This window comes from Acinonyx jubatus, chromosome C1 (genome assembly GCF_027475565.1).
Source record: "Acinonyx jubatus isolate Ajub_Pintada_27869175 chromosome C1, VMU_Ajub_asm_v1.0, whole genome shotgun sequence".
Classification (NCBI taxonomy): Eukaryota; Metazoa; Chordata; class Mammalia; order Carnivora; family Felidae; genus Acinonyx; species Acinonyx jubatus.
This window is the reverse complement of record NC_069381.1, coordinates 179,148,985-179,175,387: the sequence shown is the minus strand read 5'-3', so window position 1 is coordinate 179,175,387 and position 26,403 is coordinate 179,148,985. Positions and strand designations below refer to the sequence as shown.

General features: G+C 39.3%; 1 protein-coding gene across 2 annotated transcripts in view; it reads left to right on the top strand.

Moving 5' to 3' along the window:
* DNAH7 (dynein axonemal heavy chain 7) overlaps nt 1-26,403 on the top strand; it is a 260,013-nt gene that overhangs the window by 195,680 nt on the left and 37,930 nt on the right. For both annotated transcript variants that reach the window (XM_027054285.2, XM_015077964.3), the window contains 5 exons: nt 5,841-5,967; nt 7,214-7,408; nt 9,915-10,007; nt 15,250-15,426; nt 18,235-18,396. In XM_027054285.2, coding sequence (XP_026910086.2) covers nt 5,841-5,967; nt 7,214-7,408; nt 9,915-10,007; nt 15,250-15,426; nt 18,235-18,396 — 754 coding nt within the window. The remainder of the gene's footprint in view (nt 1-5,840; nt 5,968-7,213; nt 7,409-9,914; nt 10,008-15,249; nt 15,427-18,234; nt 18,397-26,403) is intronic.

Here is a 26,403-nt window from a genome sequence, read left to right as displayed (position 1 = left end):
ATTTAAATGCAGTGAAAGTCATATTCATGACTCCAGTGATCCTGAAAGTGTAATTCTGGAGCCAACCAAAGAGTAAATGAGAAAACCACATTTGAAAACTTAAAAAAAATTTTTTTTTAATCTTTATTTATTTTGAGAGAGAGACAGAGTATGAATAGGGGAGGAGCTGAGGGGAGGGAGAAACAGAATCAGAAGCAGGCTCCAGGCCCCGACCTGTCAGCACAGAGCCCGACGCGGGGCTTGAACTCACGAACCGTGAGACGGTGACCTGAGCCGGAGTCGGATGCTCAACCGACTGAGCCACCCAGGCGCCCCTATATTTGAAAACTTTTATTGAAATTAGAGTATACACACAGAGACATGCAGGAATCAGAAGTATTTACTCTGTGAGCTTTTATTATTGAGCACACCTGTGTAATTAGCACCCAGACCAAGACCCAGAACATTATCGACAACCCAGAAACCCCATTTTGTGTCCCTTTTAGTGACTGACCAATCCCCTTCCACCAAGGTAAAGATTGTCCCGACTTCCAGCACCGTAGATCAGTTTTGTCTGTTTGAGAACATCATATGAATGGAATCACACAGCACGTGCTCCTGTGTGTCTGGCATCTTACACTCAGAATTGCATTTGTGAAATCCACATTGTTTTGTACAGTGCAGTGGTTTATTCACTCTGATTGTTATGTGGTGTCCCAGTGCGCTAGTGTATTGTAGAAGTATCAAAACAAAATCTTTTCTCAACCTAGAAGTTTTTTTCTCCACAAAGGTAGTAGAGAAAGAAAACACTTTTATGATTCAGTAAACATTAAATCAGAATATAATGCACATTAAGAGGGTGCAAAGGCAGAAATCACATCCCAAACTCACCTGCTAACTGAAGTGACCATCTGTGTTAACAAACTGGTGTTAGCCAGAAGGAAAACAAATGTGAGTTGTATAAGGGCTCCTTTTCACCACATCCTCACCAGCACTTACTATATCTTGACTTCTTGATGATAGCCGTTCTTTTCGGTGTGAGGTGATCTCTCACTGTAGTTTTGATTTGCATTTTTCTAGTAATTGGTGATACTGAACATCTGTTCATGCGCCTGTTGGCCATTTTAATGTCCTCTTTAGAAAAATGTCTATTTAGATCTTCTGTCAATTTTTTAATCAGATTGTTTTCTTGTTATTAAGTTGTTAGTTCTTTGTATATTTGGGATATTAACTCTTTATTTGATACATGGGTTTGCAAAAATTGTCTCCTATGGCTGCCCTTTCTCTCTCTCTCTCTCTAAGTATAGTTGACACACAATGTTATATAGTTTCGGGTGTATGGTGTACAACATAGTGATCAGACAAGACCATATGTTGTGCTAAACTCACCACAAGCATAGCTGCCGTCTGTCACCACACAACACTATTGCAATACCATTGACTTATTCCCGATGCTGTACCTTTTATTCCTGTGATTTATTCGTTCCATAATAACTGGAAACCTGTATCTCCCAGTCCCCTTCATCCATTTTGCTCATCTTCCCCCAACCCCTCCCCTCTGGCAACCATAAGTTCTCTGTCTTCATGGATCGGTTTCTGCTTTTTGTGTCTTTATTTGTTTTGTTTTTTAGATTCCACATAGGAGTTAAGTCATATGGTATTTGTCTTTCTCTGACATATTTCACTTAGCATAATACCCTGTAGTCTCAACCATGTTGTTGCAAATGGCAAGATCTCATTCTTTTCTATGACTGAGGAATATTCCATTGTGTTTGTGTGTGTGTGTGTGTGTGTGTGTATGTATGTATGTATATACATACATACATACATACACACATACACACACACATTTTCTTTATCTGTTCATCAATTGATGGACACTTGGGCTGCTTCCATTTCTTGGCTATCCTAAATAATGCTGCAATAAACATAGGTGTGCATATATTTTCCAAATTAGTGTTTTCCTTTATCTTTGGTTAAATACCCAGTAGTAGAATCACTGGGTATTTTTATTTTTAAGTTTTTGAGGACCTTCCATACTATTTTCCACAGTGCCTGCACCAGTTTACTTTTCCTCTAACAGTGCACTAGAGTTCCTTTTTCTCCACATCCTCACCAATGCTGGTTGTTTCTTGTCTTTTTGAGTCTAGTGATTCTGACAGGTGTCAGGTCATACCTCACCGTGGTTTTGATTTGCATCTCCTTGATGACTAGTAATATCAAGCATCTTTTCATGTGTCTGTTTGACATCTGTATGTCTTTGGGAAAATATCTACTCAGGTCCTCTGCCCATTTTTCAGTCAGATTATTTGTCTTTTTTGGTGTTGAGTTGTATAAGTTGTTTATATATTCTGGATATTAATCCGTTATCAGATAAATCATTTGTGAATCTCTTCTCCCATTCAATAGGTTGACTTTTTGTTTTGTTGATGGTTTCCTTCACTGTGCAAAAGCTTTTTATTTTTGGTGTAGTCTCAATAGTTTATTTTTGCTTTTGTTTCCCTCGCCTAAGGCAACTTATCTAGAAAAATGTTGCTAAACCCAGTGTCCAAGAAATTACTGCCTGTTTTCTCCTAGAAGTTTTATGGTTTCAGGTCTCACATTTAGGTCTTTAATCCATTTTATTTGTGTGTATGTTGTCAGAAAATGCTCCAGTTTTATTCTTTTGCATGTAACTGTCCAGTTTTCCCAGCACCGTTTGTTGAAGAGAGTGTCTTTTCCCCCATCGTATATTTTTGCCTCCTTTGTCATAGATTAAGGGTGGGTTTATCTCTGGGTGCTATTTTGTTAATAGTTTCTTTTGTTGTGCAGAAGCTTTTGGGTTTGATGTAGTCCCATTTGTTGATTTTTGCTTTTTTTATGCTTTTAGCGTCATGTCCAAGAAAACCATTGCTAAAATCAATATTGACAGGTTTCTTCCTGTTAGAAATTTTATGGTTTTAGGGCTTATGTTTAGGTCTTTGACCCATTTTGAGTTAATTCTTGTGAGTGGTACGAGATAGGTGTCCATTTTCATTCTTCTGCATGTATGTTCTGCCATTTGGACATAGATTGACCGTGAGCACATTATGCTAACCAAGATCAGTCAGGGAAAGACAAGTGCTGTGTGATATCACCTATATATGGAATAAAAAAAAAAAAATCATGCCTTTAAGAGAAAAGCAGTAAAGTGGTGGTTGCCAGGTGAAGGAGATTGGGAGGTTAAGACTGATGGTGTTTAAGGATATAAACTTGTAACAACTAATAAAATTATCTCTTATTTTACTCAGCAGCAAAAACATTTCATTTTTGTTTGCTTTTTAAATTTTTTTTATATTTATTTTTGAGAGAGAGAGAGAGAGACAGAACACAAGTGGGGGAGGGGCAGAGAGCGAGGGAGACACAGAATCTGAAGCAGGCTCCAGGCTCTGAGCTGTCAGCACAAAACTCGATGCAGGGCTTGAACCTACGAACCATGAGATCATGACTTGAGCTGAAGTCAGACACTTCACTGACTGAGCCACCCATGCACCGCATTTTTGTTTGCCTTCTGTTTTTAAAATAACATTTATTTTTAGTATTTGTTTATTTTTGAGAGAGAGAGAGTGAGACAGAGTGTGAGCTGGGGAGGGCCAGAAAGAGAGGGAGACACAGAATCGGAAGCAGGCTCCAGGCTCTGAGCTGTCAGCGCAGAGCCCGATGCGGGGCTTGAACCATGAGCCGTGAGAAGAGAATGACCTGAGCCGAAGTTGGACGCTTAACTGACTGAGCCACCCATGCACTCCATTTTTGTTTGCCTTCTGATGACTATTATTCGTAGTAATTCTTACTTAAGTATTACAAAAACATATGTTATGATTGCTATGAGATGTACTGTGAAATAGCCATAATTTGGTTCATCTGTTTCTTATAAAATGTTAATATAATAAAATAAATAAATAACTATTGCAAAACGCCTGTAAGTACAGAAACAAAAACCTAACAAGGATAGAGCTTTGTCAAAGGGACCAAACTGAAATCTCTCTCTCTCTGAGAAAACAAGTGGACACACACACACACACACACTGTTGTTTTTTCCTTCCACTTCTATCAAGATCATTTTTTCCATGTTATTAAATATTCTTCTGAAACTATTTTTAATAGTTGCACAATATACCATTTTATAAATGTGCCATAATTTTCTTAATGTAAGACTCACAAGTAATCTCCAGCCTTTGAATTATAACTAATACTGCAATAAGTATAAATGTCCACACTGGTAATTATTAAAATATTGTATTTTAATCTGCGTTTTTATCATTGATGAGACTGACCTTGAACTTGTAATATGAGTGACCATTATAATTTTCCCTTCAATCTTCCTATCTACAAGAAGAAATTTGTCTTAAAGTGTAGACATTTTTATTTTATTCTAGAAAGACCAAGTCTGAGTTACCCTGTATTAATTGTACTGTTACAGATGAGACAAATTAAATACTAAGTGCGAAAAGACCATTATTAGCATAAAAATGGGGACAGGAGTAGTATTATTTTAAATCTTCAGAGAATTCAACTACATTTCAGCAACTAGTTTCAAAGCCCTCTCTATCAAGCCCCTTTTCAGAGTTCTCAACCAGAAATAAAATGCATCAATTTGTTTAATTTTCTTTATGAGAATGCTGGCCGGGGACAAAATAATTAAAGAAATAGGCCAGTAAGGAAAAAAATAGAGTTGTGATGATCTGTACCCTGGGATATTAGTTTGAAAATAGCCACAATATGGTGGTACTGGTAGATTATTTTTTCTAGACACATTAAGAAACACTGATAAAATTTTTCTTCATCAAAATCAAACTCTGCTAATTTTTCCTTCAGGTAAATTGGTCTGCTTAGTTTCAGCCCTTGTCAATCATTAGCTCTCCACAAAGGTTTCAGCCAACTGTTTTATTTCTATTATAACTATTATAACTAATGTAATAAAACATTTGTGAAATTTTTGTTTCAATGATGGTTTATTTTCCTTATGAGATAATTACATGAAAATGTTTAAAGTGTTATGTACATGCTATGGATACAGATCACACATGTTAACACTTACTATAAAGTTGTTAGTTGCAAATATTGCGATTATTCGTATTTTCATGTTCTGTCTATGTAGTAAATAAAAATGTACTTGGGGTGCCTGGGTGGCTCAGTTGTTTAGGCATCTGACTCTTGGTATTGGCTCAGGTCATGATTTCGGGGTCCTGAGATCAGGCCTTGCATCAGGCGCTGTGCTGAGTATGGAGCCTGCTTCGGATTCTCTCTCTCTCTCTCTCTCTCTCTCTCTCTCTCTCTCTCTCTGTGCCCCTGCTCCACGCATGCGCACATGCACTCTGAAAACAAACTTAAAAAAAATGTAATTTATCAAGTTTTGTGATTTCTCTAGCTTTTATGGACTTATGAGCAGAGTAGCACAGTACTAAATGTTAATTTAATAAAGGGGCTATGAATTTTAATCTGTTAATTTCATATAAAACATACAACATTTGGAAGCACTTATGGAATAAGAAAATCAAATTTTACCCTAAGAAATGCTTTATAGTTAAAAATCATCCACAAATCTTTAAATGCAACAGATTAATGTACCATGCATTGACTCTTTTCTGAAAGAAAGATTAAGTGTTTTTTAAAAAATCAGTCAACAGTAAAACGCAATTCTACTGAAGTGTTTCTACATTGTGTAGCTCTCAAATTGGTGCACCCAGTTAATGACAATCCTTGATTGTTTTGGGGGTAATTGACCAGAAAGCTGATTAGAAGAATATACATCTAAATGGTTTATAATAGGTTTCCTTAAGAGCATTTTCTTTAAAGTATAATGCATTTTTTATTTATTCACTTCTCTTTCTGTTGACCTGTAGGCTTCAAATTCTCAAGGATCACTTTACTTACTCCCTGTATGTTAATGTCTGCCGATCACTCTTTGAAAAGGATAAACTACTCTTTTCCTTTTGTCTAACTATGAATCTGCTGCTACATGAACGTGCGGTCAGTACTGTTATAATTTGTAGGAAAAACATTAACATTGATTCATTAATTTACTAATTTGTATGGGAGTATGTGTGTGTATTCACAAGATGGTTGTAAGTGATTTAACAATTATTGCAGTTAAGGCAAGAGATCACAACTAGACAACTTCACACAGGGGGCAAAATAAATAAAGCAGAGTCCATTATGTAGTTATTCCTTCAATCTGTGTGTGTTTTAGTTTAAATAAAATAGTTTCTATTAGAATCTTACTTAAGTATGTATATATATTTACTAAATATGTTGATATATTTACATCAAGTAATCACATAGAGTATATGGTAATGTTTTTAAGAACTTGTGCAAGTTAGTCCAATCTAACCATTGGAGCTTAATAATACCTTTCATAAATTTTTACTGTGTTTCAAATCTATTCATTTAAAATAAAAGACGCACCTTAAGAATGAAAGAGAGTATCGTATAAATGCACTTTTATTCACTTAGGTGCTAAAGATTTACTGATTTTTGTCTGGTGATACATTGGCTGAATTCTGAAGGAGTAAAGGCATTTTTCTTGCATTTCTTGCAAAAGTTTCATAGCAGTACCTCATTTCCTTTTTATGGAAAATAATTGAAGATATGGCAGATTGATGGCTTTCTGTCTTCCCCCCGTTTTTATTTTATCTATTTTTATTTTTGTTTATCTTTTGAGTATAGTTCGCACCAATGTTGGATGGGTTTCAGGTGCACGACATAGTAATTCATCAACTCTGTACCGCAAGTGTAACTACCACCGACCCCTGCTACAACACCACTGATGATATTCCCTACGCTGTAACTTTGATTCCTGTGATTTCTTTACTCCCTACCTGGAAACCTATCTCTCCCACTTGCCTTCATTTTGCTGATTCCCCCAGCTCCTCCCCTCTGTCTTCCCACAATTTTTAGAGCCAGTAAGACGCCAAGCAGTCGTTTATATGAATAAAACATTTATTCAGATAGAATTTTTAAGTTTAGATTAGTAATTCTGGAGGAAAATCATCAAAAAGTGGTTATCTAGAATGGAACGATTTTCAAAACCGGTTATAATGGATAAATGTTTTCTTATGAATAAATATTGAACTGCTATACCACTAGCTATAGAATTTCATAAGGACAATACTTGAAACTTGAAAATCAATAGCCAGTTCTTTTTCAATGGTTTAAATTTACTATGTACACATGATGAATTCATTTCTGACTCTTCATGCTACTTTGTTTTCCGAAGGTTAATAAAGCCGAGTGGAGATTTCTGCTAACTGGTGGGATTGGATTGGATAATCCTCATACCAACCCTTGTACCTGGCTCCCACAAAAATCCTGGGATGAAATATGTCGACTAGATGATTTACCTTCCTTCAAAACCATTCGTAGGGAGTTTGTGCACTTAAAGGATGGATGGAAAAAAGTGTATGATAGTTTGGTATGTTCTTAACACTTTTGCTTTTTCCAAAGTTTTTAAATGGAGAAAATAATGCTAAATTTCTTTTTTATTTTGAATAAAAACAAGATTTAGGTAAACTTTAAACAACTGGTCAGACATTGAAATCAGGGTTTCGATTTATATCATCGGCACCTTTTTTTAAATTTTTTAATGTTTTTTAATTTATTTTGAGACAGGGAGAGACAGAGCATGAATGGGCGAGGGTCAGAGAGAGGGAGACACAGAATCCGAAACAGGCTCCAGGCTCTGAGCCGTCAGCACAGAGCCCGACGTGGGGCTCGAACTCACGGACCGTGAGATCATGACCTGAGCCGAAGTCGGCCGCTCAACCGACTGAGCCACCCAGGCACCCCTCATCGGCACCTTCTAAATTGATGGTTCTGTTTTGAACTTCTATTCAAATCCTTGAAATGTGTAGAAATGCATGGTCCTTAAAATATTGTTTGAATTTCCATGCCAACTTTTTACTTATTAACAATTTAGATTTTGTAATCATAATAGCAGGTGAGTTAAAGATTTTACAAAAGAGCTATTGTTTAGATTTTCTAAATCCAGGATATAAGCTAATAAACATTTTTGTCATTTGACATGAGGTGTAGGGGCCAAGGGCAGGCTACCCAAAATATGCCATTTTGGCATATTGATTATTTTAAAAAGAAGTTACTTAAGTGACAGCCTATGCAAGGACACTCAGAGCCGCCCCTGAAAGCAGGAAATAAATCTCCCATGTGAAAGGTACCCTTCCTGTACCAGGAGGTAAAAGAGATATCCTTATCACCAGAGATAAGAAATTTGGAGCACAGAAGGCTGTATCAACACCCTTGTTACTTTCTACTCATTTACTGCCCCACCCCAAATTCTATTTAGTATTCCTTACTAATTGAAACTCCCAAAGTTAAATTGTCTTTGTCCTGTCAATTCCTCACAGATTTATGGTCTCTTTGTCTAAAAAGTATAAAAACTACCTGCCTTGATAATTTCCTTGGGTCTCATTTTCATTATTGGACCCTCTGTGTACATGTAATCAAACGCTAGATTTTTTTCTCCTGTTAATCTGTTTCATGTAAATTTAGTTTTTAGTCTACCTAGAAGAACCATGGACAAAAGAAAATTTCCACCTCCCCCCTCTTTCAGAGGGAAAAGCTAATAGTTCTCAAGCAATTTTTCATGGGGCCCTATCTCACTAATTGGAGACTATTATAGTCAGGACAAAGTCTAAAACAATTTCCTTCTAGAATACATAGAAATTGTTGCCTTTCCTCACTTTTTTTTTTTTTAGGATAAGGGCTAATATTTTGCCAATTTGTAGTTATTTTTTTCCCACTCCTTTATTTCTTCTCTCCACATTCTGCTTTCTTGGATTTAATTATGCAAGAAAGAGCTCTCCTTAGGGAAGACGGGAAGAGGAAATAAAGAGCCAGATATATGGAGAATATTTACCTACTTCTTGTAGTAGACATGACAGTGAGATTGTATTTACACATAAATTCAAACATTTGGACTGGATCGCTGTTGGATCTCTCCCTGTTAGTAATAAAAACATATTTCCTTGAGGGGCGCCTGGGTGACACAGTCGGGTTAAGCTTCCGACTTCGGCTCAGGTCATGATTTCACAGTCTGTGAGTTCGAGCCCCGCATCAGACTCTGTGCTGACAGCTCAGAGCCTGGAGCCTGCCTCAGATTCTGTGTCTCTCTTTCTCTCTGCCCCTTCCCTGCTCATACTCTGTCTCTATCTCTCTCTCAAAAATAAATAAACATTTAAAAAATATTTTTAATATATTTCCTAGACACAAATAGGTTTTTGTGAGTACTTCATTCTAATTTGAAATAGAGATTTTACTGACTATGCAGAAGCATGGAGATTTCTAATCTGAGATACTACATAGCCTTCCCTGAGGTTTTAAGATTCCAAATGTCTCCTTTTTTTTCTTTTTTTTGAAATTTACCCCTCTTGGGCTCTTAATACCTCTCTTACATATTTTTAATAGCTCTCTCTGTTTTGGCTTCTTTTTACTATATACATTTTCAAATATACCTTTATAAAGAAGATACCAAAACTTTGTTCAAAACAGGAAATATGATAAATTTATAATAATAAATTTTCTTCTTTTATAATATATATTTCTTTTTATAAATAGATGGTGACAGTAGTTGGTAGATTTTTAAATGCCTTTGGAGAAATAATGGGAGCACTCCATATGTACATTTTTTAATAAGGAGATTCATTTTGTCTAATGATTTGTATTCATATTGACATTAACCTGCTTAATTCATGCCCTAGTTTTGATTCCTTTGTGGTGTTTTAAATTTTCATTTCATTCCTTATTTCATAACTTTGCCCCCGCCTGATAAAATTTACATTAGCATTCTTGATTTCATTTAGTCATTACATGGTTTCTCTAAAAATCAGCTTATACATCAAAATACTGTTCTTTTGGGAAATAATCTCCAAAATAGAATTGAATTCTATCTACTGTAATTTTAGGAACCACATCATGAGGTTTTTCCTGAAAATTGGGAAGATAAAGCAAATGAGTTTCAAAGGATGCTTATCATTCGTTGCTTGAGGCCAGACAAGGTAAGTGTGGGCTTTGAAAGCAGCTCTGTGATTCCAGTCCGCCCCTTCCCCCCCCCCCCCCCCCGTATTATAGTCTGGTTTACTGTATTTCCATATTTCCTTATATAATCACAGGGGAGGTGGAGGAGCCTGGGGGAACTAATCCCACTTCCTTCTAATGCAGCCATTTTATCAAGAATTTTGTACCTCCTTAAAGCCACACTAAATTAGTAGCTGACCAGACTATATTTTTTAGTTCTATTTATTTCATGATTCTTCCTTTTAATTCATGCTTTCCCAATTCCTTAAAACCTACTTCCTTTACATGCTGTAACTTCATTTTTATTCTGATCGCTTTGATGATATTAGCCAAACAGATCTAGTAGAATTTCTGGCTCTTCAAATCCTGTCTTTATGTATAGTTCTTTGTTGGCCTTTGGAAAGCAAGTACAATATCATTTTTAAGACATTCATCACTGCTGACTACAAAGGAAAACGTCAATACTGTTCATTTTAATTTCTTTAAATGATACATTATATAACCAGTGAATCCGCTCATCTGTCCAGGTCAGCGAATTTCAGTGCTCAGTGACATTCTCATTTGCATCACTATATTCTATGTTTTTAATTTTTTTAAGTTTATTTATTTATTTTGAGAGAGAGGGTGTGCTGTGCAAGCATGAGCAGGGGAAAGACAGAAAGAGAGAGGGAGAGACAGAATACCAAGCAGGCTCTGCGCTGTCAGCACAGAGCCGAATACAGGACTCAAACTCACGACCTGTGAGTCTTGACCTGAGCTGAAATCGAGAGTCTGTTGCTTAACCAACTGAGCCACCAGGTGACCCCATTGGCCTCCAATTAAAACAAAAAACAAAAAACAAAAACCTAGTCACTTAAGTATAATGACCCATATCTATGTTCTCTGAAACACTATAGATATTAGGTAGATTGAGGAAAATTTGAAAAAACATCCTAATCGTCTTTTGTTACTAGCCAAGTAAAAGTAATACATAACGATTTCAAAACTTACTGTAGCCACAATTTGAGCTGCTAAGGAATATATATAAGTCAGTCATTCCATCCTAACAACAAACAACTGGAACTTAGGTGGTGAAAGCAACATACTTTAAAAAGTTCTTACCTGCACCAGTGATAATGTGGGGTAGAGGCATTCTTCCCTCTGTAAGCCATAGTCTGTTTAATGAAGATAAGCGATTCTTGCTTGGCCTGTCAGTGTGCTCTTAGCCAGCAGCCGAGGATCCATTAGGCAGAGTGCCTAGGGCCCAGGATGCTTCTAGGTGTTCACGAAAATGTTTGAATTCCTTTTAAAAATGGAAAATATAACCTGGACTTGTTAACGCTTGTAATTACCCTGAAACAATTGTAAAACATAATTCTTACTTGTTTTTCATGGGGGAAGGGATGCACGAGGTGACTAGGGCCCGCAAAAGTCACCACGCTGCCCTGCCCTGGGGTGTTGGAAGCAGCCACAATTGTTTAGGAGTCAGGTATTAAACTGATGAAATGCTCTCCTCCTTGGTAGCCCTTTCAAAAGTGAATTGCCACTTAGTGTTAAGCCTCAGAAGTTTCCCCTACAAGTATTAAATATGGAAGAAGACGGAATGCTTCACCCTCTGGCCTGAAACAGCATCCTCCCTAGAAGCTTTTTTTTTTTTTTAATTTTCAAAGGTTTTTACTCTATTTTCTAAGCCAGGTAAAGACTCTTAATACTAAAATGACTCTGCGTGTACCACTGACCTTCTCCCGTCAGTATTTGAAAAAAACAAAGAGGCTTCTATCCATGTTTTATATTAAGTTTGATTAAAAGTGACTAATGAGCCATTTCCTAACTACAGCCTTTCCCCTATAAATATCTTTTCCCCAGTTTTATGTCTTAAAAAAGTTGATATTTTAAGCTGAAAATACATTGAGCTACCAAATAGATCAAACATTACTTTCCGTATTCAGTCTCTTTTTAAAGTATATTTGAGGGAGGTGAGGAGTTAGATATTCAAGTTGAGGGGGTTTTGTCTGTATGTTTTTGCTTTTAAATCAATTGAGGTGAAATTTACGGTTTTATACTTCTCTTAGCTACTCTGTCCAATATTTTGCACCCTGACTTGTAACTTTGTCCCCAATGTTTCCATATCTCCTTTAGAGTTTTCCTTGGATGGGTGGATGAGTGTAGACATTAATGCTATTGGCCAGGATTTCCAGTTCTCCTCTGCACGTGCGTGCGCACACACACATACACACACACACACACAGGAGGTGAAGGACTGTGGCTATAAACCTTGCTCTGGCCAATAAAATGTGAGAAGTGTCAGGGCAGAAGCATTTAATTGCCAGCGTTGAGAATCTCCAGGGCACTCCCTCTGCCATCAAAATTGAGGAAGCACATACTGATATTTAAGTTCCCTAAGCAGGCTAGAGCACTGAGCCAGCACTGGTGGTGAGTTGCCTACACACCCACAGGACTTTGTCACAATGAGAAATTGTTGTGTTCAGTCACTGAGATCTGGAAATTGTTTGCTACTGCAGCATAATTCAATTTAACCTAACTGACCGGTTACCATTAACTATACTATGCGCCTATGATCCTTAATATAAATAAATTATTAGTATGCCCTTATATCACTAGCTACCTCAAACCCTTCAACCTTACTGTTACCAGGTATTCCACGTTCTAGTGGTAAATTGTTGACTTTGGAATCTATATATTTAAAAATAATACATGGAGCACCGGAGTGGCTCAGTCAGTTAAGACCCAACTCTTGATTTCAGCTCAGGTCATGATCTCATGGTTTGTGGGATGGAGCCCCACAACATGCTCTGCCCTGACAGCTTAGAGCCTGCTTGGGATTCTTTCCCTCTCTCCCTCTCTGTTCCTCCCCTGCTTGCTCTCTCTCTCTCTCAAAATAAATAAACATTAAAAAACAAAATAAAAATAATATATGGCTATGATACTTTTAAGAATGGTTTTCCCAAGTAACATGGCATTGGCATACCAGAGACAGGAACAGTGCTATATGAGGCTAGAATTTGGGCTAATGCTATGGAAATTTTTATTATCTCATATATATGAGATAATATATCCACCAGGAAAATCAGCAGTGCTTCAATCTCTAGTTTGCATTAGATATTATTTGCCAGCACAATTTTCCACTGCTCTGTCCTCAATACAGAGTCCACCCAGGGGAAACGGGCTGCATGTGCCAGGTTCTCCCATGCTCTAATTTAGAAAAATGTAAAAGATGCTCAGTCAATCACCAGTAGGAAAAATGAGATGGACTCATACTTTCTTATGGAATTTAATATTTTATAGTGTTTGATTGATGAAAAGAAACATATCAAGGGAATAAATACTGAGGTGTGCCATGTTTTGAGCCCATTCACAAAATGAGCTTCTGGCCACCATTCTCTCCTGAACAGTAAACAAAACGCAAATTAATCAGCTTTCAGTAAGAAACTTGTCAAATAGTAGTGAATATGTCTCTCTGACCTCCAATAAATCCTACAGGAACTTGCAACACATAGATTAACATAAATGGAAAACCACAAACTTCTTCCCTGCCTTTGGGAAGGTGATTGCTTAAATTAGCCTGCAATTTTTGTTACTGACAGATTTCGTTTACAGACCTAATGCTGGCATAATCCGATGGCAGAAGCAAACCCAATTCTGTTGCCTTGCAAACCGAACAGCAAGCACAGCTTAATTTACCTTGAGAATTACAGTTCAGTCTTGGGAGCAAGCAAGTCGTGCTCAGTTTTAACATTAAAAAGAAAACACTGGGGGCACCTGGGTGGCTCAGTCAGTTAAGCGTCCGACTTCGGCTCAGGTCATAATCTTCCTGTTCGTGAGTTCGAGCCCGGCATTGGGCTCTGTGCTGACAGCTCAGAGACTGGAGCCTGCTTCTGATTCTGTGTCTCCCTCCCTCTCCCTGTCCTTCCCCTGCTTGTGCACTCTCTCTCTCAAAAATAAATAAACATTAAAAAAAAGGAACACTGAAGTTTGTCCGCGCTTCCCCTCGTGTGCACACCCCTGACCTAGTTCTCCAGCTCTGACAGCTAGCCAGTCGCGTCTGCATGTGAGCAGTGGCCAATGGCAGCCCAAAACACTCATAAGAGAGGGGACATTGATAGCTCAAACTTACTAAAAGTAACACCATGCACTTAGAAGCCATGTGCTTTTGTTTTGTTTGTAAAGCTATAATTTAGTGAAGAAGTCAGCCTTGGGAAGAGAAAAAAGGTTCATTTTCCTTTGTTAGTTGGTGTTTTAATGTAGTGAGAAAAGACCAGCTATGGGAAAAGAAGAATGAGAAAGGTAATATCCCTGGGATAGACAGGAGATTTTTAGTTTCCTGCAATAAGTTTGACATCTGTGTGCATTCAGAATAAGAATCCCAAGCAGGCTCCATGGTCAGCCTGGAGTCCCACCTAGGGCTCGATTCCACAACCCTGGGATCATGACCTGAGCCAAAATCAAGAGTCAGATGCTCAACAGACTGAGCCATCTAAGTGCCCCCGTTATCAGGAATCTTATGCAATATGGCTTTGGCTATTTCTCAGGAGTATGGCTTGTTTCTCCTTCACAGTCCTTTTCTTTTTTCTTTCTGTTTGTTTTCCCAGCTGTATCAATTCTTTCTTGATGGTATAGTACTGTATAAATAATTCTAAAATTTCTACTTTTGAGTTGTGGACTTTTAGCCCATGGTATTTTAAAAGTTAAGTAAAAGAGTTAGGGTTTCTCACATCCTTCATCTACTAGGTATTGAATGCTCCGTGAAGGGAAGAAAAATACCTTTGAATTCCGGCATCACCAACCACTTATCTTTTATTATTTAAATAATTTATAAGTTTTTTTTCTATCTAAAGACGTTTATATAAAGTCATGTCTTGGACCCTCCTGGTGGAGTTATTAACAAATAACTAAGCTAATGTACCTAGAGTCCTTTGTTTTAAAATATCTACGGGGCACCTGGGTGGCTCAGATGGTTAAGCGTCCGACTTTAGCTCAGATCATGATCTTGCAGTCCGTGAATTCGAGCCCCGCGTCAGGCTCTGTGCTGACAGCTCAGAGCCTGGATCCTGCTTCAGATTCTGTGTCTCCCTCTCTCTCTGCCCCTCCCTGACTTGCACTGTCTCTCTCTCTCTCTCTCTCTCTCTCTCTTTCTCTCTCTCTCAAAAATCTTTGAATCTGAACTTTTTAATTTCGTAAGCAGATTTTGAATATTCTTTCAAATATATTCTTGTCTCTTTCTAGATTATTCCAATGCTGCAAGAATTTATAATCAACAGATTGGGGCGCATGTTCATTGAACCACCCCCCTTTGATTTATCCAAGGCATTTGGAGATAGTAACTGCTGTGCACCCCTGATTTTTGTGCTCTCTCCAGGAGCAGATCCCATGGCTGCTCTTCTAAAATTTGCTGATGACCAGGTACCTTAAAATAGATGAGGTTTGTCTGATATTATAAAAGTGAATAAATAAAGGATTTTCTGGCTAAATTTTTTAAAACACAAACTTGCTTATCCAAAATGGTGGGAGGGAAAGGTAAAAATTTATCACTCACTTAGCTTTTGAAAGAGTAGGGTTCCAGAAGTTGACAGAATCTCAAGAAAATATTAATTTTTTTTTAAGTTTATATATTTATTTTGAGAGAGAGACAGAGACAGTACGAGCAGGCAGAGAGAGAGAGAGAGAGAGAGAGAGAGAGAGAGAGAGAGAATATCCCAAGCAGGCTCTGCACTGCCAGCACAGATCCTGATGCGGGCCCCGAACCCACATGAAACTGTGAGGTCGTGACCTGAGCCGAAACCAAGAGTTGAAAGCTTAACCAACTGAGCCACCCAGGTGCCCCTCAAGAAAATATTTAAATGACAGCACTGACATTAAAAACAGTTTTCCATATCCAAATTATAAGACCAGAATTTGGCTTGAGGGACACTTGCTTCTATTTTGGGGGCACAGAGAGACTCTTTGACATTACACCAGCATATGAGTGTGGATTGATTTAATTCAAGTCTGGACAGTGACCATGGGGGGATCTTTCTCTGATGCTGTCCCTTCTCCCAATTTCTTTCTTTTTTTATTTTTTAACTTAATTTATTTATTTTGAGAGAGAGAGAGAGATAGCATGAGTGGAGGAGGGGAAGAAAGAGAGGGAGAGGCAGCACGGAGCCCGATGCGGGGCTCAAACTCATGAATTGTGAGATCATGACTTGAGCCGAAATCAGAAGTTGGCCACTTAACCATCTGAGCCACCCAGGCGCTCCCTTCTAATTTCTAAAGGGGGACCTTCTTGACTTTCCAGAACAATCCTATATTACAGTCACATTACCAGGTTAGAATATATTCCCATATTTATATTTCAAGGCTTTAAAATTATTCAAATGAATTTACTGGAAATTTTCTTACATCATTCAACCTAGAATAAGAAAATCTTCATGAACAGGTGACAACATTTTACTTTTTAAAAAAATTTTTTAATGTTTTTATTCAGTTTTGAGAGAGAGAGAAAGAGGGAGAGAGAGTGAAAGAGGGAGGAGCAGAGAGAGACAGGGAGACACAGAATCCACAGCAGGCTCCAGGCTCTGAGCTGTCAGCACAGAGCCCAACACGGGGCTTGAACTCACGAGCTGTGAGATCATGACCTGAGCGGAAGTCAGACATTTAACCGATTGAGCCACCCAGGTGCCCCAGGTGATGACATTTTTTTAGTTGATTTTTTTTCCCTTTTGGTTTAATCGAAATAACATTTTATGGAAATAATACTGACATTTCTAAAACCAGCACCACCACTTTTACTGTGCTTTATCCATACTGCTAATTTTGCTAGACCTTGTCATGCACACTTCTCTTTTAATTTTTAAAGCAATCCTATGAAGTAAAGAGCGGCATCTCCATTTTACAGGGAGGGATACTGAAGCATGGAGAGCTTAAGTGGCTTCTCAAAGGCTGCATAGCTGATGGATTACAATACTCTTTACTAGGCCAATTTATTTTAATATTTCATGTTTTTTTTTTCCATTGGGGGTAATTCTTAGATACTTGGGGATTGATCCTATGACACAGCACTTACCACCGGTTAAAGAAGTGCTGGAATGTGGCTGTCACCACTGAAGGAGATGGGGTGTGAGATGACGTATTGAGGGGCCCGATCCACATAGGACCTTTGTGGCTACATTAAGGATGTTGAATACAGTGGGATGGTGTCACGGGATTTTAAGCAACAGTGACACAATCTGATCTGTAGTTTATAAAGCTCATCCTAGCCCGTGTGAGGAGAATTTACTTGAGTAGGGCAAAATGGAAGCAGGGCATTCGTTGGAGTGGGGGGTGGGGGTGGGGCCTCTGCTAAAAGGCCAGAAAGAGCAATGGTGGGCCAGAGCGGAAGTGGTGTGGATGCTAGAGGTATTCATTTTAGGTGGGACTCCTTCCAAATCAACATGATCTTTCCGATCCTTTGAGATCTTCCCAGTTCCTCTCCATTTCTCTTCCCACATTGTACGACTTGATTGTTCTCTGCCATTGTTCTCCGTGCATGGTCTTCACTTGCTATCTCCATGTCCAGAAATGGTAGCACCGGGCTCTATTTTGTTTGCTGCTGCTTCTGCCCGCTAGTGTTGATGTAACTGCCCTGGAAAGAAAGAGCTCAAGGAGTCACAGACACTGTTTCCAGAAGCTGCAGATGAATCAGGATATAGTAGAAATGCACTCTGGACACATATTCCCACAGAATCCTTTAAAGAAACTTTAAAAGGGGAATTAGGAGTTAATTTTTTTTTTCCACCGAACTCTATGCAGCAATGAAATTAATTAAAATATAATTATTCAAAGATCTGGAGGAAACAGAAACAAGTTCATCTGTCTGTTCGTAGTTTTCTTTTCAGCTTTGGATTTTAGGAGTTGCTGCAGGACAGCTGGGTCCTTTCATCTCCTGTTTCCTCAGGTTAAAAGTGTTCTTAATATTTTTTCTATCCCTTATGTCAACAATCAAAGACCCTACAGAATTTTCCATTTATTACCATGACTATTTATGACCTGAACTGACTTGCTTTTGATCTCAGTTTTTATAAGATTCTTAATCAGTAAGAATTTTGTAGGGCTGCATATGGTTAGACCGTTGAGGGATTCTACATAATTAAATTTTAACATATTTAGTGTTAACATTTCCTGTAAAGAATAACACTGATTCTTCTTTAAGGGTGTACTGTTACATAACATCTTTGCTATTCTTGTACACAGGGATATGGGGGATCAAAGCTTAGCTCTTTATCCCTTGGTCAAGGCCAAGGGCCCATAGCTATGAAGATGATAGAAAAAGCTGTCAAAGAAGGAACATGGGTTGTTCTTCAGAACTGTCACCTTGCCACTTCTTGGATGCCAACCCTCGAGAAAGTTTGTGAGGTAAAAATGCAAGTTTATTTTTATGAGATGGTATTCCCCCCACATAATTACTGATACACACGCCATTCAGTGACATGGCTGGTCTCTGGTTTGGAGGGCTACAGGCGAGTGGCATGCCTGGATTACAGGAGAGGTGGGCTCGCACTGGGAACTAGGAGACCAGAGGAGATCACGCAGTCAGGCCTCATCCAGTCCCTCTCAACAGGGACAAGGCTCATGCAGTGAGTTGCAAATCTCCTTAATCCATAAGAGCAGCCTCAAACATGGGATTAAACCACAGGGCAAATGGACACCAATGTACTTTTCACAGCAGCGGACCAAAGACAACAAAGGAGGCTTTTCAGGGTGAAATTCATGTAGTCACTCTAAACCAAAAGGCTTCGGGATGTAACTTTACTTTAACTGACTTCTCACCTACTTAGCCAGTGACCCTGCCACGGAGGATCAGTCTGAATCCAAAGGAGTACTCCCTCCTCGCCCCCCATCCCGCTGTTCTTGCAGCGGGTTAGGGCACTTCCCTATTCTGGTAGGCAGAAATTCCAGGAAGAAACCCCATGTAGCTCAACTGAGGAACAGAAAACCTGGCACTTGATTTCAACAAACATAGAGAAAATGTATTTGGTGTAATTACCCACGACTCTGGACCGCCCCTAACTCAGGAGTCCCACGGGTTACTAATTAGCCAAGGTAATGATATAACTTGCACAGTCCAGACACACAATTGAAACGTTAAGGAGCCGGTTGTATTTTTCTTTGTGCCACTTGTCACCATTTTGTCTGTATCTCTTAATGGAATATAAGCACCATGAGAACAGTGACTTTGTTTTCTTCTCTCCTTTATCTCCAGCACCTTGAATTGTGCCTGGTCCAAAGAGACAGTCGATAAATATTTCCTGAGTCAGTGAATAAATACTGCTTCCCTGCTTAAAACTTTTCCATTGCGTGCAAGACAAAGTTTAAACCCCCATCCTGGCTTACAACACCCTTCCTCGTTGACCTTTGCTTCCTCTCAGTTTTCATCTCTGGCCACTTTGCATCTTGACTTCTATGCTCTAGCCATTTGAAGTTCTTTCACTTTGGTATAGCATACTTTTTCAAGAATGTAGGCCATCCTAATGTTTCCATCTGAAAAACGATTCTTCCTATTATTTGCCTTACCAAGATCTTCTCATCCTTCAGGCCTTACATTAGAGGTTTGATATTTGTGCCTGTTTCCTCGTGGTGCCTCCATCTCTAGGCCATTCTTTTTTTTTTTTTTTTTTTTTTTGGTTTCATGGGATTTATTTATTTATTTATCAATCAATATATGAAATTTATTGTCAAATTGGTTTCCATACAACACCCAGTGCTCATCCCAAAAGGTGCCCTCCTCAATACCCATCACCCACCCTCCCCTCCCTCCCACCCCCCATCAACCTTCACTTTGTTCTCAGTTTTTAAGAGTCTCTTATGCTTTGGCTCTCTCCCACTCTAACCTCCTTTTTTTTTTTCTTTCTTTCCCCTCCCCAATGGGTTTCTGTTAAGTTTCTCAAGATCCACATAAGAGTGAAAACATATGGTATCTGTCTTTCTCTGTATGGCTTATTTCACTTAGCATAACACTCTCCAGTTCCATCCACGTTGCTACAAAGGGCCATATTTCATTCTTTCTCATTGCCACGTAGTACTCCATTGTGTATATAAACCACAATTTCTTTATCCATTCATCAGTTGATGGACATTTAGGCTCTTTCCATAATTTGCCTATTGTTGAGAGTGCTGCTATTAATATTGGGGTACAAGTGCCCCTATGCATCAGTACTCCTGTATCCCTTGGGTAAATTCCTAGCAGTGCTATTGCTGGGTCATAGGGTACATCTATTTTTAATTTTTTGAGGAACTTCCACACTGTTTTCCAGAGTGGCTGCAACAATTTGCATTCCCACCACAGTGCAATAGGGTTCCCATTTCTCTACATCCTCTCCAGCATCTATAGTCTCCTGATTTGTTCATTTTGGCCACTCTGACTGGCCTGAGGTCATATCTGAGTGTGGTTTTGATTTGTATTTCCCTGATGAGGAGCGACGTTGAGCATCTTTTCATGTGCCCGTTGGCCATCCAGATGTCTTCTTTAGAGAAGTGTCTATTCATGTTTTCTGCCCATTTCTTCACTGGGTTATTTGTTTTTCGGGCGTGGAGTTTGGTGAGCTCTTTATAGATTTTGGATACTAGCCCTTTGTCCGATATGTCATTTGCAAATATCTTTTCCCATTCTGTTGGTTGCCTTTTAGTTGTGTTGGTTGTTTCCTTTGCTGTGCAGAAGCTTTTTATCTTCATAAGGTCCCAGTAGTTCATTTTTTCTTTTAATTCCCTTGCCTTTGGGGTTGTGTCAAGTAAGAAATTGCTATGGCTGAGGTCAGAGAGATCTTTTCCTGCTTTCTCCTCTAGGGTTTTGATGGTTTCCTGTCTCACATTCAGGTCCTTTATCCATTTTGACTTTATTTTTGTGAATGGTGTAGGAAAGTGGTCTAGTTTCAATCTTCTGCATGTTGCCATCCAGTTTTCCCAGCACCATTTGTTAAAGAGACTGTCTTTTTTCCATTGGATGTTCTTTCCTGCTTTGTCAAAGATGAGTTGGCCATATGTTTGTGGGTCTAGTTCTGGGATTTCTATTCTATTCCATTGGTCTATGTGTCTGTTTTTGTGCCAATACCATGCTGTCTTGATGATGACAGCTTTGTAGTAGAGGCTAAAGTCTGGGATTGTGATGCCTCCTGCTTTGGTCTTCTTCTTCAAAATTACTTTGGCTATTCGGGGCCTTTTGTGGTTCCATATGAATTTTAGGATTGCTTGTTCTAGTTTCAAGAAGAATGCTGGTGCAATTTTGATTGGGATTACATTGAATGTGTAGATAGCGTTGGGTCGTATTGACATTTTGACAATATTTATTCTTCCAATCCATGAGCATGGAATGTTTTTCCATTTCTTTATATCTTCTTCAATTTCCTTCATAAGATTTCTATAGTTTTCAGCATACAGATCTTTTGCATCTTTGGTTAGATATATCCCTAGGTATTTTATGCTTCTTGGTGCAATTGTGAATGGGATCAGTTTCTTTACTTGTCTTTCTGTTGCTTCATTGTTAGTGTGTAAGAATGCAACTGATTTCTGTACATTGATTTTGTATCCTGCAACTTTGCTGAATTCATGTATCAGTTCTAGCAGACTTTTGGTGGAGTCTGTTGTATTTTCCATGTATAGTATCATGTCATCTGCAAAAAGTGAAAGCTTAACTTCATCTTTGCCAATTTTGATGCCTTTGATTTCCTTTTGTTGTCTAACTGCTGATGCTAGAACTTCCAACACTATGTTAAACAACAGCGGTGAGAGTGGACATCCCTGTTGTGTTCCTGATCTCAGGTGAAAAGCTCTCAGTTTTTCCCTATTGAGGATGATGTTAGCTGTGGGCTTTTCATAAATGGCTTTGATGATCTTTAAGTATGTTCCTTCTATCCCGACTTTCTCGAGGGTTTTTATTAAGAAAGTTGCTGGATGTTGTCAAATGCCTTTTCTGCATCGATTGACAGGATCATATGGTTCTTATCTTTTCTTTAATTAATGTGATGTATCATGTTGATTGATTTGCGAATGTTGAACCAGCCCTGCATGCCAAGAATGAATCCCACTTGATCATGGTGAATACTTCTTTTTATATGCTGTTGAATTCGATTTGCTAGTATCTTATTGAGAATTTTTGCATCCATATTCATCAGGGATATTGGCCTGTAGTTCTCTTTTTTTAATGGGTCTCTGTCTGGTTTAGGAATCAAAGTAATACTGGCTTCATAGAATGAGTTTGGAAGTTTTCCTTCCCTTTCTATTTTTTGGAATAGCTTGGGAAGGATAGGTATTATCTCTGCTTTAAATGTCTGGTGGAACTCCCCTGGGAAGCCATCTGGTCCTGGACTCTTATTTGTTGGGAGATTTTTGATGACTGATTCAATTTCTTCGCTGGTTATGGGTCTGTTCAAGCTTTCTATTTCCTCCTGATTAAGTTTTGGAAGCGTGTGGCTGTTTAGGAATTTGTCCATTTTTTCCAGGTTGTCCAGTTTGTTGGCATATAATTTTTCATAGTATTCCCTGATAATTGCTTGTATCTCTGAGGGATTGGTTGTAGTAATTCCATTTTCATTCATGATTTTATCTATTTGGGTCATCTCCTTTTCTTTTTGAGAAGCCTGGCTAGAGGTTTATCAATTTTGTTTATTTTTTCAAAAAACCAACTGTTGGTTTTGTTGATCTGCTCTACAGTTTTTTTAGATTCTATATTGTTTATTCCTGCTCTGATCTTTATTATTTCTCTTCTTCTGCTGGGTTTAGGCTGTCTTTGCTGTTCTGCTTCTATTTCCTTTAGGTGTGCTGTTAGATTTTGTATTTGGGATTTTTCTTGTTTCTGGAGATAGGCCTGGATTGCAATGTATTTTCCTCTCAGGACTGCCTTTGCTGCATCCCAGAGTGTCTGGATTGTTGTATTTTCATTTTCATTTGTTTCCATATATTTTCTAATTTCTTCTCTAATTGCCTGGTTGACCCACTCATTCTTTAGTAGGGTGTTCTTTAACCTCCATGCTTTTGGAGGTTTTCCAGACTTTTTCCTGTGGTTGATTTCAAGCTTCATCGCATTGTGGTCTGAAAGTATGCATGGTATGTTTTCAGTTCTTGTATACTTATGAAGGCTGTTTTGTGACCCAGTATGTGATCTATCTTGGAGAATGTTCCATGTGCACTCGAGAAGAAAGTATATTCTGTTGCTTTGGGATGCAGAGTTCTAAATATATCTGTCAAGTCCATCTGATCCAATGTATCATTCAGGGCCCTTGTTTCTTTATTGACCGTGTGTCTAGATGATCTATCCATTTCTGTAAGTGGAGTGTTAAAGTCCCCTGCAATTACCACATTCTTATCAATAAGGTTGCTTATGTCTGTGAGTAATTGTTTTATATATTTGGGGGCTCCTGTATTCGGCGCATAGACATTTATAATTGTTAGCTCTTCCTGATGGATAGACCCTGTGATTATTACATAATGCCCTTCTTCATCTCTTGTTACAGCCTTTAATTTAAAGTCTAGTTTGTCTGATATAAGTATGGCTACTCCAGCTTTCTTTTGACTTCCAGTAGCATGATAGATAGTTTTCCATCCCCTCACTCTCAATCTGAAGGTGTCCTCAGGTCTAAAATGAGTCTCTTGTAGACAGTAAATAGATGGGTCTTGTTTTTTTATCCATTCTGATACCCTATGTCTTTTGGTTGGCGCATTTAGTCCATTTACATTCAGTGTTATTATAGAAAGATATGGGTTTAGAGTCATTGTGATGTCTGTAGGTTTCAGGCTTGTAGCGATGTCTCCGGTACTTTGTCTCACAGGATCCCCCTTAGGATCTCTTGTAGGGCTGGTTTAGTGGTGACGAATTCCTTCAGTTTTTGTTTGGGAAGACCTTTATCTCTCCTTCTATTCTAAATGACAGACTTGCTGGATAAAGGATTCTCGGCTGCATATTTTTTCTGTTCATCACATTGAAGATCTCGTGCCATTCCTTTCTGGCCTGCCAAGTTTCAGTAGAGAGATCAGTCAGGAGTCTTATTGGTCTCCCTTTATATGTTAGAGCACGTTTATCTCTAGCTGCTTTCAGAATTTTCTCTTTATCCTTGTATGTTGCCAGTTTCACTATGATATGTCGTGCAGAAGATCGATTCAAGTTACGTCTGAAGGGAGTTCTCTGTGCCTCTTGGATTTCAATGCCTTTTTCCTTCCCCAGATCAGGGAAGTTCTCAGCTATGATTTCTTCAAGTACACCTTCAGCACCTTTCCCTCTCTCTTCCTCCTCTGGAATACGAATTATGCACAGATTCTTTCTCTTTAGTGCATCACTTAGTTCTCTAATTTTCCCCTCATACTCCTGGATATTTTTTATCTCTCTTTTTTCTCAGCTTCTCCTTTTTCCATAATTTTATCTTCTAGTTCACCTATTCTCTCCTCTGCCTCTTCAATCCGAGCCGTGGTTGTCTCCATTTTATTTTGCAGCTCATTAATAGCATTTTTTAGCTCCTCCTGGCTGTTCCTTAGTCCCTTGATCTCTGTAGCAATAGATTCTCTGCTGTCCTTTACACTATTTTCAAGCCCAGCGATTAATTTTATGACTATTATTCTAAATTCACTTTCTGTTATATTGTTTAAATCCTTTTTGATCAGTTCGTTAGCTGTTGTTATTTCCTGGAGATTCTTTTGAGGGGAATTCTTCCGTCATTTTGGATAGTCCCTGGAGTGGTGCAGAACTGTGGGGCACTTCCCCTGTACTGTCTTGAATAACTTGCATTGGTGGGCGGGGCAACAGTCAGACCTGATGTCTGCCCCCAGCCCACCGCTGGGGCCACAGTCAGACTGGTGTGTGCCTTCTCTTCCCCTCTCCTAGGGGCGGGATTCACTGTGGGGTGGCGTGGCCCGTCTGGGCTACTTGCACACTGCCAGGCTTGTGGTGCTGGGGATCTGGCGTATTAGCTGGGGTGGGTAGGCAAGGTGCATGGGGGCAAGAGGGGCAGGCTTAGCTCTCTTCTCCTTCGGTGATCTGCTGCGGGAGGGGCCCTGCGGCACCAGGAAGGAGTCAGACCCGCCATAGGGATGGATCTGCAGAAGCACAGCGTTAGGTGTTTGTGCGGTGCAAGCAAGTTCCCTGGCAGGAACTGGTTCCCTTTGGGATTTTGGCTGGGGGATGGGCGAGGGAGATGGCGCTGGCGAGCACCTTTGTTCCCCGCCAAGCTGAGCTCTGTCGTCCGGGGCTCAACAACTCTCCCTCCCGTTGTCCTCCAGCCTTCCCGCTCTCCGAGCAGAGCTGTTAACTTATAACCTTCCAGATGTTAAGTCCCGCTTGCTGTCCGAACACACTCTGTCCGGCCCCTCCGCTTTTGCAAGCCAGACTCGGGGCATCTGCTTTGCCGGAGGGCTGCCCCTCCGCCCCGGCGTCCTCCCACCGGTCCATGGAGCGCGCACCGCCTATCTGCCCTTCCTACCCTCTTCTGTGGGCCTCTTGTCTCTGCTTGGCTCCAGAGAATCTGTTCTGCTAGTCTTCTGGTGGTTTTCTGGGTTATTTAGGCAGCTGTGGGTGTAATCTAAGTGATACGCAGGACGCAGTGAGTTCAGCGTCTTCCTAAACCGCCATCTTCCCCTCTAGGCCATTCCTGTTGAACTGTGTCATATATACCCATTAGAATCACGTAAGAGAGAAGAGTTGTCCCTGATGGCTGGCAAACCTAGCCCAAAGTCCCATGAGTCATGTTGCTGAAGTCGCTGGGCCTAGGGCAGCTGGTACGAGGGAAAAATGTTGCCCTCACTCTCCACTGTTGTTACTAAAGAACACAGGCATCTTTGCATCCTTCCTAATTCACCCTCACCCGTTGACCACAGGAGTGCTCAAAAAATGTTTTATTGATAAAGAATTGCAGCTTAAGATACTACTGATATGGACAATCGAAGGAGGTAGCAATAGAGAGCAGGACTGAACAGGAAGCAGGGAATGGCCCATGGTAATCGTTCCTAGCCTATACAGCCTTTAAGACAGTGCTAAGTAAGTGTTCTCTTATCCTCCCTTGCACCAACTTGAATATCCCTTTAAGAAAATATAGCTAATAGTGATATTTAATACTTCACCTTTCAAAATGCTCTTTTTTTCTTTTCATCTCACTTGGTTTAATATTGACTGATGTTGCTCATTCTCACAACCTGGCTACAGCAAGAAGAATGGATTATTCTTAATCAGGCTCTTGGGCAGAGAATTATATCTATAAATATTTCAGCACATCAGTTAAGATATGAGATTTTGGGGGGAATGTCTTAGTCTCTATTGCGACCAACTCTAAATTCTATAATACCTCTGCGAACTTTATAGTCCTGTGATTTAAATTTTCAAGACGGACGGCAACAGTCCGGGCCTTCTCAACGAAGTGTGTTGTTTCAGGGGCAGAATCAGATTTT